Raw genomic sequence first — 13,455 nt, forward strand, 5'->3', positions numbered from 1 at the left:
CCACCTCCCTTTCACCTACCTGTGACAACCACACACTTCTTCTGTTTCTCCATGCCGCTGAAAGGACTTCCGGTCCGAGCACCGGTGTTCCGTTAAAAAAAAAACCCTTCCCGTGAAAATTCCCTGCCCTCGTCACCGGGCACCTGAGGCTCTTAGCTGATAGAAGCAAGCATTTCCCTGTCACGTGACACACCCACTCTGCCAGCTACAAGCAGAAAGCATTTCCCCGTCACGTGACCCGCCCCCCTGCGTTCCGAGCCTCTTTCTGGTGTGCTTATAGAGATTATAACCAATCACAGAGCAGGCTGATCTAATGAAGCGCAAGACTTTCTTTACATCTTTACATAGTGCTTACGATTGGGGATGCTGTAGGGAGCGGAAATCGAAGTTTAGGGTGGCAAGTTGAAGTTCCTAAACTCCCGATGCGAATGACACAGTCATAGCCAAAGCTCCCAACTGTTCCTGATTTGGAACAAAGTCCCTCTTTCCTCCTCAGTTATCCTTTATTTTGGTCTCATTTATATAACTGTATATAAAATGCACTTTTTATCGTTCAAAAAGTATTTTCCACTGCTAAACTTTTCATCCAATTTCTAAATGGTTGAATTTGTAAATATCAAAAGCCGAAATAAAGGAATAGTAGTGGTAAAAAAAAAAAAAAAAAAAAACATGGGTTATTTTTTTGTATAGTTCTCCATTAACCACTTAAGCCCCGGAAGATTTTACCCCCTTCCTGACCAGGGCCTATTTTGCTATTCGGCACTGCGTGACTTTAACGGACAATTGTGCGGTCGTGCGACGCTGTACCTAAACGAATTTGACGTCCTTTTTTCCCCACAAACAGAGCTTTCTTTTGGTGGTATTTGATCACCTGCGCAATTTTTTGATCATGCGCTATAAACAAAAAAAGAGCAACAATTTTGCAAAAATAACAATATGTTTCTAATTTTTTATATGAAATTCCCAAAGAAAAAACTGTAAAAATCAAAATTTTTTAACATTTTTTAACAATTTGTTTTTGATTGGTTTGCGCAAAAGTTATTGCGTTTACTAACTAAGGGAAAGATTTTTGTCATTGTTGTTGGTTTTTTTTTTTAACGCGTAATGGCGGCGATCTGCGATTTTTTTTGCGGGACTGCGACATTGCGGCGGACAGATCGGACCCTTGACTGACATGTTTGACACTTTTGGGGTTACCAGTGACATTACTAAAGTAATCAGTGCTATACATATGCACTGTTACTGTAAAAATTACACTGGCTGTGAAGGAGTTAACTTTATTGGAGAGGGAGGGGTTAAATGTGTCCCTAGGGGCGTGTTTCTAACTGTGATTGGCTGTGGCTACTAGTGTAAGAACAGAGATCAACGGTCCTAAATAGCAGAACCGTTTGATCTCCATTCTTACACAGGGAAGAATGACAGACGGCTTGGTTTACAATAGCCGCCTGCCTGCCTTCCGGTGTAACGGAAGATCGCGAGTTCCCGGCGGACATCGGGTCCGCCGGGCACGCGCGGGGGTGTCCGTGACCACGCGGGAGCGCGCCTCCAGCGGCGCGTGCTCGCTCCCTAGACCCTCACAAGCAGGGCCGATGCAGGCGCATTGACTCCTGGGATCGATGACGTTCATCTCCCAGGAGTCAATGCAAGCAGGAAGTGACGTCGGTGGCTGTGTCCGCAGAGGGAGAAAGAGGAAGAAAGGTAAGTATATATTCTTTTAAAGCAAGGTAAGTGAATGAAAAAAAAATAGTAATTATCCAATTGTTTTTCAGGTAGAAAAAAGCAAGCGGATGGTGAAAAGTACATTTTGAGGGTGGAACTCCGCTTTAAATTCATAAATTTAGACCAAACTGTATTCTGCTACATTTCTTTGTTGAAAATAACCTAAATCATAGTTAGTTACATAGTTAGTAAGTAAGGTTGAACAAAAGCCACTAATCAATCTAGTTTAACCAATAAAAGGGGGAACAAAAATTATGCACTCCTATATCCGCAGTTGATCCAGAGTAAAGCAGAAAAAAAAAAAAAAAACAGCAAAGCATGATCCAATCAGCTACAGCAGGGGAAAAAATTCCTTTTTGATCCCCCGAGAGGCAATCGGATAGTCCCTGGATCAACTTTACTTCTAAATGTTAGTACCCAGTTATAATATGTATGTAGCACAGCCCCATAGGGAGCTGCTGAGTGTGGATTCCCCTGAGTTTCCCATAGCAACAGTCCATAAAACTTATCACTTTAAGACTTGGCTCAGACAATGAGCAGTCCAGGGGATTTGGTTTTTGTGTTTTATTTTGGAACTTGGATTGGAGAAGGGATGAGTGGGATACTCCAGCTTGAACTATGCACATGTAGCAGAATTTCCAGGCATTGTGCCAGATGTGGGTCTGCCAGGGTTACTGCTAGTAACAACAGCACATTTAAGCATGTTCTCCATGTGTGAGCACTGAGACAAGAAACAGTCCAGCATCTTAGGGTTTTGAGTGGGATACTCCTCTGGCTCGACTATACACGGTAATGGGACAACTGAGAAAAAATGCCTCTTGACCAGTGGCGGCTGGTGAAGTTTTAAGATGGGGGGGGCGCAAGACCCCGCCCTTCCATTTTGACCCCTCCCATTTCTCAGAAGCCCCACCCCTTATAGACCCCACCCATTTTGTCCCCTGTATTTTGCTTGCGTGAACCAATTCTCCCAATATATCACATATTAAGGGGTCCATCAGTACTAGTATATCCCATAATAGGGAACAGGGGCCCTATTATGGGATATACTGTGAGAGACACCCTATTATGGGATACATGGACTGAGAGTGGCACAAACCCCACAGTACAGACCAACCCCAGCACAAACCTCACAGTACAGACCCCCCCAGCACAAACCTCACAGTACAGACCCCCCCCCCCCCCCCCCCAGCACAAACCCCTCAGGCACAAACAACTCAAGCACAAACCCCACAGTACAGGCCCCTAGCACAAACCCCACAGTACATGCCCCCTTCAATATAGTGACCAGTATAAATGCCCCCTTTCAATGTAGTGACCAGCATACATGTCCCCAATGCAGAGCTATGCGTGCGTGGCTCCAGTGCAGCCAATGACCACCAGTATACGTCCCCCAGTGCAGAGCTATGCGTGTGTGCCTCCAGTGCAGCCAGTGACCACCAGTATACGTCCCCCAATGCAGAGCTATGCGTGCGTGCCTCCAATGCAGCCAGTGACCACCAGTATACATGTCCCCCAATGCAGAGCTATGTGTGCGTGCCTCCAGTGCAGCCAGTGACCACCAGTATACATCCCCCAATGCAGAGCAATGCGTGCGTGCCTCCAGTGACCACCAGTATACGTCTCCCAATGCAGAGCTATGCGTGCGTGCCTCCAGTGACCACCAGTATACGTCCCCCAATGCAGAGCTATGCGTGCGTGCCTCCAGTGCAGCCAGTGACCACCAGTATACGTCCCCCAATGCAGAGCTATGCGTGCGTGCCTCCAGTGACCACCAGTATACGTCCCCCAATGCAGAGCTATGCGTGCGTGCCTCCAGTGCAGCCAGTGACCACCAGTATACGTCCCCCAATGCAGAGCTATGCGTGCGTGCCTCCAGTGCAGCCAGTGACCACCAGTATACATCCCCCAATGCAGAGCTATGCGTGCGTGCCTCCAGTGACCACCAGTATACGTCCCCCAATGCAGAGCTATGCGTGTGTGCCTCCAGTGCAGCCAGTGACCACCAGTATACGTCCCCCAATGCAGAGCTATGCGTGCGTGCCTCCAGTGCAGCCAGTGACCACCAGTATACGTCCCCCAATGCAGAGCTATGCATGCATGCCTCCAGTGACCACCAGTATACGTCCCCCAATGCAGAGCTATGCGTGCATGCCTCCAGTGCAGCCAGTGACCACCAGTATACGTCCCCCAATGCAGAGCTATGCGTGCGTGCGTGCGTGCCTCCAGTGACCACCAGTATACGTCCCCCAATGCAGAGCTATGCGTGCGTCCCTCCAGTGCAGTGACCACAAGTATACATGTCCCCCAATGCAGAGCTATGCGTGCGTGCCTCCAGTGCAGCCAGTGACCACCAGTATACGTCCCCCAATGCAGAGCTATGCGTGCGTGCATCCAGTGCAGCCAGTGACCACCAGTATATGTCCCCCAATGCAGAGCTATGCGTGCATGCCTCCAATGCAGTGACCACAAGTATACATCCCCCAATGCAGAGCTATGCGTGCGTGCCTCCAATGCAGTGACCACCAGTATACGTCCCCCAATGCAGAGCTATGCGTGCGTGCCTCCAATGCAGTGACCACCAGTATATGTCCCCCAATGCAGAGCTATGCGTGCATGCCTCCAATGCAGTGACCACAAGTATACATCCCCCAATGCAGAGCTATGCGTGCGTGCCTCCAATGCAGTGACCACCAGTATATGTCCCCCAATGCAGAGCTATGCGTGCGTGCCTCTAATGCAGTGACCACCAGTATACATCCCCCAATGCAGAGCTATGCGTGCGTGCCTCCAATGCAGTGACTACAAGTATACGTCCCCCAATGCAGAGCTATGCATGCGTGCCTCCAATGCAGTGACCACCAGTATATGTCCCCCAATGCAGAGCTATGCGTGCGTGCCTCCAATGCAGTGACCACCAGTATATGTCCCCCAATGCAGAGCTATGCGTGCGTGCCTCCAATGCAGTGACCACCAGTATATGTCCCCCAATGCAGAGCTATGCGTGCGTGCCTCCAATGCAGTGACCACCAGTATATGTCCCCTAATGTAGAGCTATGCGTGCGTGCCTCCAGTGCAGTGACCAACAGTATACATCCCCCAATGCAGAGCTATGCGTGCGTGCCTCCAATGCAGTGACCACCAGTATATGTCCCCCAATGCAGAGCTATGCGTGCGTGCCTCCAATGCAGTGACCACCAGTATATGTCCCCCAATGCAGAGCTATGCGTGCGTGCCTCCAATGCAGTGACCACCAGTATATGTCCCCTAATGCAGAGCTATGCGTGCGTGCCTCCAGTGCAGTGACCACCAGTACATGTCCCCTAATGCAGAGCTATGCGTGCGTGCCCGACAGAGCAGTGACCACCAGTACATGTCCCCTAATGCAGAGCTATGCGTGCGTGCCCGACAGAGCAGTGCACTTACCTGGAGGCTCGGCTTCTCCCTCTTCTCTTCTCCGGTCTCCTCTCCGCTCCGCTCTCTGCAATGCCGGTCCACGTGACGTCAGCGGGGTCAGCATGGGGCCATGGGATGTCCTGGATGATGATTGGTCCAGGCTGTAGACTGGACCAATCACAGCCAGGATATCAGGAAAGTGGGGGTGCCCAAGCGCAATGACTTGCGCTCAGGTTACGCCCCCAGAAGGCAGCCAATCGGCGCCCTTCTGGGTCGTAAACCCCACCCCCCCCCCCATAGCCACCACATAGGCCGGGGTAGCGGCGAACACAATTTTTTTTTTTCAAAACTTTATTTGTTCGTTTTGTAATTTTTTTTTTTTCAAAACTTTATTTGTTAGTTTTTTTTTTTTCTTCTTTTTTTTTTTCTTTTCTTTAGGGGTAGGGGGGCGGCGCCCTGGCGCCCCCTATGCATGGGCCGCCACTGCTCTTGACGCTGACTTGACGCCGGCTGAATGCTGGTCGGCGCTTGTTAATGCTGTCCTGTTAACTCTGTACTGACTTTGACACTTCCCCAGTGACACAAAGTCCTTTGCCCTGCTCCCTTTAGCCCTCCTGGCTAAGGAAGCTACTTGAAAAACTGCTGCAGCTCTTAACACTTCAGGGCCCGCACTGGCACCCTCTTTACTCTTATACTTCTCTACAGGGCATAGACTCAGGCATCCCCTTTTCTAAGCTTCCTCCTGGTTAGCTGGCTCCTGGATACCTCTGACCTTCCTGGAGTGGTCTCCTGTCCTAGGCAGACCCCGGGGCAGTTTACAGTACTTACAACTCTGCTTTCCTGGAAACTCCGGCCCCAACAGCTCCGCACAGTCCTCAGCACACTGGATCCCTCTATGCAGCTCAGCTCAACCTTCTGTCCTCTAGGCCGACCGCTCAGGACACCTTCCCTCACACTGACAGGAGAAGAGACAGCCGTCACCCCCCTCCTGGGACTCTGCTTCCCGCCAAAGACACCCTGTTATGTGCTCCCCTCAGACTTATATCCCATCCCAGGATGCATTGCGGCATATTCTGCCCTCTCTGGGATAGATACAAGCCCTGGTGTGCTATTGGTCAGGTTTCCTCCACTGCCCAATGAGAGCCCTCATTGAGTACAGTGGGGAGACTCCCCAAGCTCAACAGGCCCACCTGACAGCACATGACAGCCTAACTTGACAATCAAGGCCCCCCCTAATAAGCAGGCAGGGTCACCCATATACTTTTCCTAGCACCCACTAGGAGGGTGCTACACACAAATGCTGAGGACACTAACTGTAGAGTGCGGCAAGGCCGCTGCTTCACCTTGACACTGCAGTGAAGAGAAGTAAATGTGATCCTGTTGTGTTGAGCCTTCAGGGTCCTACCTTGACACCCCCTTTCTCTACTTGCGGTGTGTGCTAGCCTCTGTCCACTGACTCTTCACTGGAGTGGCCCCTTCCTGGGCAGACCCCTGGCAAGCTTCCCGGTACTTATGGACACTGTTTTTCCCTGGGTCACTCTGCATTCAGCTTCACTGTCAGTATCCTGTACCTCCTGGCTCAGCACCACACTCCTGTTCACTAGGCTGACTGCCTGTGACCACCTTCCTTTCTGACAGGAGGAGAGACCAACATCACCCTCCTCCTGGGACCTGGCTTCCCGCCCAAAAAACGCCCTGTCACATATGCCCCTGGCTTTTATAGCCTATCCCAGGATGCATCACTCTTGTGCCTTCCCACTGGGACAGCCACAAAAGCCTGTGTGTCACTGGCTGGGTTTCCTCCACTGTCCAACAGGCTCCCCATTTGGATACAGTGGGGACATTCCCTCAGACCAAGTAAATCACAAATGGACACATGTATCAGGCAAACTACTGATTAGGCTCCCCTGATAAGCAGATGGAGCAAAACAATGCCTTTACCTAGCACCTATCTAGGAGGTTGCTACATGTACTTTTAGGAAAAGAAGCCCTTTGTAAAGCAAGCTACTGAGCTGGACAGAACCAGCTCTTGAGGAAGTCTATTTTACATCTCTTACTGTGAAGAAACGGTTCCATATTTGGAGATTAAATTGCTTTTCCTCCAAGTGTAAAGAGGGCCCCTTGTCCTCTCTGATGACCTTAATGTGAATAACTTAACACAAAGATCTTTATATGGACCACTTATGTATTTATACACTACCATTCAAAAGTTTGGGATCACCCAATTTCATGTTTTCCATGAAAACTCACACTTTTGATCATCAAATGAGTTGCAAAATGAATAGAAAATATAGTCAAGACATTGACGAGGTTAGAAATAATGATTTTTATTTGAAATAATAATTTTGTCCTTCAAACTTTGCTTTCATCAAATAATTCTCAATTTGCAGCAAATAAAGCCTTGCAGACCTTTGGCACTCTAGCTGTCAATTTGTTGAGGTAATCTGAAGAAATTTCACCCCACGCTTCCTGAAGCACCTCCCACAAGTTGGATTGGCTTGATGGGCACTTCTTATGTACCATACGGTCAAGCTGCACACACAACAGCTCAAATGGGTTGAGATCTGGTGACTGCGCTGGCCACTCCATTACTGCCAGAATACCAGCAGACCCTAAATAGTTTTTTCATAATTTGGAAGTGTGCTTTGTGTCATTGTCTTGTTGTAGGAGGAAATTGGATCCAATCAAGCGCTGTCCACAGGGTATGGCATGGCTTTGCAAAATGTAGAGATAGCCTTCCTTTTTCAAAATCCCTTTTACCTTGTACAAATCTACCACTTTACCAGCACCAAAGCAGCCCCAGACCATCACATTACCCGTATTACCCCCACCCCAGGTTGTTTAAGACTTGTATATACAGACTCAACGTCTATGGTAACCATTATTGTATCTTCCTGTACATACAAGTCTTCCAAAATATTAATAAGATGTTTGCTGTCTCGCAAGTGGGAAGGATACATGGGTACCAGAGGTTGCAGAAAATGATCCACATATTCCCCTATTCTAGAAAAGATAGATCCGATTCCACTGATTATTGGTCTACCTGGGGGGTTAGTTTTACTTTTGTGGATTTTTGGTAACTGATATATTGTCGGTAGTCATGGAGCATCTGGTACCAAATAACGGGCTTCTTTTTTGGACAAGATTCCAATCTCCTTGGCTTTCTTGACTATCTTCTCCAATTTGGACTTCAATTTAACTGTTGGATTGTGCTTACATTTTTTGTATGTAACAGCATCCCCTACCAATCTATCCATCTCCTTCTGATAATCGCCTTTATTCAAAATAACGATTCCCCCTTCTTTGTCGGCTGGCCGAATCACAATATTTTTCCTTTTTTCCAGCTCAATTATACCTTTATCAAAATCTCATTTGGTAAAGTAATTATTGGGTTTCAATTTCCGGATGTCATCTTCAACCATATTCTTAAACACCTCTAAATAATGGTTGGATGCTTTTGGCAGATTGAAAGTGGAATGATTCCTCAGACCACTATCCTGGTATACTCTCTCAATTTTTTTTTTAACTACTGTTTTTTCGGTAAAATATTTTTTAATTTTTAATTTCCTTATATATTTTTCTATGTCGATTAATGTGTGGAACTTGTCCAGACCTCTATCTGGTGCATAATTTAGGCCAAGTTCTAGAACTTTCAACTCATGTGTAGAAAAGGTTGCATCACTCAGGTTAAAAATACCGCTACCTAATATTCCCGTTTTCTTTTTATTCTTTCTTACCCCCTGCACCCTCTTCTCTGTTTTCTCCATTTCTTTGTGGGGGTCCGTTTCTCTGTGGTGACTCCCACTGTTGCTGATAGGGGGGATAAGTATCCCCTTCCCATTGTTGCCACTGGGTGTCCTGGGAGTGATAGGGAGGGTATGGTCTCCCCAATTTTGAGGGCCTCTCCCATGTTGCCATTGTTGACCTCTCCTCCCCCTTCTGTGGCCTCTCTGTGCTCTGTACGGGTGGCCTGAACCTCTTCCTCTCCCCAGGTCCAAATAAAGCCGATAAAGGAGGGGGAATCGTTATTTTGAATAAATGTGATTATCAGAAGGAGCTGGATAGATTGGTAAGGGATGCTGTTACATACAAAAAATTGAAGCACAATCCAACAGTTAAATTGAAGTCCAAATTGGAGAAGATAGTCAAGAAAGCCAAGCTGATTGGAATCTTGTCCAAAAAAGAAGCCCGTTATTTGGTACCAGATGCTCCACGACTACCGACAATATATCAGTTATCAAAAATCCACAAAATTAAAACTAACCCCCCAGGTAGACCAATAATCAGTGGAATCGGATCTATCTTTTCTGGAATAGGGGAATATGTGGATCATTTTGTGCAACCTCTGGTACCCATGTAACCTTTCCACTTGCGAGACAGCAAACATCTTATTAATATTTCGGAAGACTTGTATGTACAGGAAGATACAATAATGGTTACGATAGACGTTGAGTCTTTATATACAAGTCTTAAACAACAAGATGTATTGAACATGACTGTATCGGCTTTAAACACCAAATCTAACATCAAAACCGCCCAAAATAAGTTTATTTGTGAGTCGATGGACCTAGCAATGAGCTATAACTACTTCTGGCATCAAGGTTCTTGCTACAATTAGATCAAAGGTGTAGCCATGGGTGCAAAATATGCACTGAGCGTAGCAAACATCTTATTGGGAGAGTGGGAAGAAAAGGACATTTTCTCTAGACAGGAGCCATCCTTAAAATTGTACAAGAGATATATAGATGATCTCTTGGTTCTCTGGAGTGGATCAGAAGATTCACTCAGAGAATTCATCCTTAGGATCAACAACAATCAATATGGCCTAAAATTCACTGCTACATGGAGCAAACAAGAGATACATTTCCTAGATTAAAGTCAAGAAAAACGAGGAAATATCATTAACACCAAGACTTACTTCAAAGAAACCAATAGAAACAGTTATATCCCCACAAAAAGTTGCCATCACCCCCAATGGCTGGGTGCGATTCCAAAGGGGCAATTCATGCGTATTCAACGCAATTGCAGGAGAGATGAGGACTATGAAGTACAGTCCAACCTATTAATCAATAGGTTTGTGGAAAGGGGATATAGTCGTAGTGAAGTACAAACAACAAGAGAAAAAGTGAGCCAAGAAAAAGCTATTGGACAAGAAGATTAAAAGAAGGGATACAAAAGGAGAAACAGCGATTCTCACTAACTTCATTCAATAGGGATTACAAAAGAATGGAAGCCATTGTATGCATTCACTGGCCCATCCTTAAAAAAGACAAGACTTTGAATTTGATCCTGCCAAACAAACCCTCCTTTATATATTGGCAGGCCCCTAACTTAAGACACAACCTGGCTCCTAATGTTCCTGATCCCCCTGTGAAAAAAGTCACTTTCTTGGTTTAAAAGGGATTTTACCCTTGTAGGAGGTGTAAAGCATGCCAAACTATTAATAATTTTAGGAAGGTATCATCCTTCAAATCGCATAATACCGGCCATGTTTACAAAATCAAAAAAATCATCTCCTGTCACTCTACTCATGTCACATACCTCATTACCTGTCCATGTGGGCTACAATATATTGGGAGAACTACCCGTAAATTAAGTATTAGAATAAATGAACACATCAAGAATATACAAAAGGGCAATATCCCAAGCATAGCCTCTCATATCATTTTCGCTTGTATCATAACAGAGACCCAAAAGATTTATCCTTTTGTGGTATTGACAAGGTAGAGCCCCATTGGAGGGGAGGGAATATGACACAAAAAGTCTCTATGAATGAGACAGAGTGGATATATCGTATGAATACTTTATATCCCTCAGGTATGAATATTGATATTGACTTAAACTGCTTTATTTCCAATTACTGAGATACGGGTCTGCAACTCATACTTTATTTTAATATTTCTTTTATTTTATTAATACGATTCTAAAATTATTTAAAATATTAATAATTTTAATAAACCCAAAATAATTGTAATTTATATGCAGTAATCTATACGCATTTATTCATACATATAATATAATTTTTAATTTTGATCACATATGTTAAAATCTTCCATATATCCCATCTATACATTTCTACACATACCAATTTGGGTTGTAATTGAGGTCAAGCTCCTGCAGCCTTGAAATAAATCTAGTTCAGGTTTTACACATAAGAAGCACTAAAGCGAGATTTTAAAATTATTAAAGATATTGATATGTATTCTGTAATGTGAAGTTGGGCATGTTTATATGCCCTAATTTTATATGTCTGGTTAATTTTATGTGCAAATTTTATGTGTCAATTTCTTATATGGATTCTTTATATGTTTAGTTTATATATTTTTAATGCCAATCCTTATGCCTAGTACACACGCATTGATTATTGGCCGGGAATTGTCGGCCAACGTCCGATCGGCCGATTTTCGGCTTGTTAGTATGATGCTTTCGACAACCGACTCCAACTTTTCGGCAGAATAAAATCTGGTGTGCAGGCTATAAAATTTTTGTTGGCCGTCAACACAACGGCCAATTTTCCGTCAGTCAGTACAGATTTCAGCAGACAAAAATCTGATGAGCAAGACTGGGCATGCTCAGAGAAGAAAGAACACACGGAAAGTAAACCAGCACATGACATCACTTCTGAAGTTGTTTTTTGTTGGCCGAGAAAATTCGTGTGCAGTCTAGGCACATTCCAACCAACAAAACACAACTCTGGACAAAAGTCGGCCGATCGGTCGGCCGATAATCGTTGCGTGTGTACGAGGCATTACTCCGCTATTTAAATTATCCAAATACAAATAATCTGGCAATACACCATCCAATCTATGGCCAAGATTGGTCCGATGCGGTGGAGTGGTGTTTACTTCCTGGTTGGGATGTCCTAATTCAGGATGGAGGCGGATTGGTCAGTCGATGCGGCTTGTCTGCATAAAAAAAGGGCTGTGAATTGCGATCACATGACCCCTGATGACGTTGGCTACGTGCTGACGAAACGCGTCGGGACGTGGGATCGTAATTACACTACTTCCGGTTTTCCGTGGAATGCAGTTGGAACGTGTCAGCAACTTGAGAGTTCACGGCTGTTACCGACCCCCTGTAATTAAGGGGTCTGGTAGTTCTGGTAAGGAGTTTGTGCTTACTGGGTGGTCACTATTTGGTGGAGGAATGAAGATACCCATAGAACCGGCCTTTTAAAATTGTGGAAATTAGAGACTTTCACAACACTTTCAAACAAGTTCACCTTGTTTATATTTTTTATTTATATTCACATTTATATTGAGTGGACTATAATTTTTTTGCACTAAAGTTGTGGTTCAACAATTATTTGCATAATATTATTATTATTTATTTTTGCATAAGGTGTGTAATTTAATGTTTGAGCGCGGTTTTATATTATATATCACTATATAAATTTATCATCATTACGGTTTTACATGGTTACGTTGCTGCTCACATCAGTTATTTCTATAGCACACACAACAGTTATTTAATATATTGTTTATTATTCACATTTGCGATTCTACATAGCACATTCACATACACCACAGTCCTTTCGCGCAGGTGCTTAACACCATTTTCTTTCAAAGCCATTTATTGTTTACAGTTGTCATGTGATCTGCTGTGATTGGTCACATCGATCACACATTACTGGCAGCGGGCCAGTACATTGATCAATAATTGGCTATATCCAGTGGATGACAGATCCCGCCGCAGCGCGGCCCGTCCTGGGAGGACGTCGTAGGACATCCAACCAGAACGACAAATGTCCCTCCCAACCGTCATTTGACAATAGGCTGGGTGGGTAGTAGTTAAAGTAGCTTTTGCACTATTTTTGGTGCAGCACAGAGTGATTTCAGCACATTCAAGTCAATGTAAAAAAACAAACAAAACTACCTGCTCCATGGATGTGACTGAAAATAAAATAAAGTGTCTCACAGATATGCTGATCCAAACTGGTGCCAATATGTGTATCAGCGCTATGGATGTGCTACAAACAAATAAATAATGCCATACCACTGTGTGTTGTGTGTTATTAGGTCCATAATGCTCCTACAAAAATATATTCAGTCCATATGCATTAAACACAGAGAATATTGCCCCAAACACAATGGTGAACTCTTTACTGTGCACGTGCATACATGATCAAACAAAGGTGCTCCAAATGTGTGATGTGCCACCCTCCCCTCTTAAAGGTAACGACTCACTGGAGATTTTGTGATTCTCTATCTAATTTGGGTCAAATTGCTCTAAATTATTTGGACCATAGACTTTCTGTCATATTCCACCGCTTTGCCAGGCCAGCAGGTTGTTCCAGGAATGGCCCTGATTGGGTGAAATTCCGTGACGTAGTTTCCTGTGTTT

General features: G+C 44.9%; 1 protein-coding gene across 2 annotated transcripts in view; it reads right to left on the reverse strand.

Annotated features, from left to right (window-relative positions):
- PGPEP1 (pyroglutamyl-peptidase I) overlaps positions 1–13,455 on the reverse strand; it is a 167,420-nt gene that overhangs the window by 87,342 nt on the left and 66,623 nt on the right. Inside the window, exon 1 of one of the 2 annotated variants that reach the window (XM_082272907.1) lies at positions 20–99. The exons of the other annotated variant lie outside the window; for it this stretch is intronic. Within the exon in view, the coding sequence (XP_082129033.1) occupies positions 20–53 (34 nt within the window). The 5' untranslated portion in view covers positions 54–99. Of the gene's footprint in view, positions 1–19; positions 100–13,455 lie in introns of those variants that run through there. 2 annotated transcript variants of the gene reach the window in all.

This window comes from Pelophylax lessonae (assembly GCF_965119305.1).
Source record: "Pelophylax lessonae genome assembly, chromosome: 1".
NCBI classification, from domain to species: Eukaryota; Metazoa; Chordata; class Amphibia; order Anura; family Ranidae; genus Pelophylax; species Pelophylax lessonae.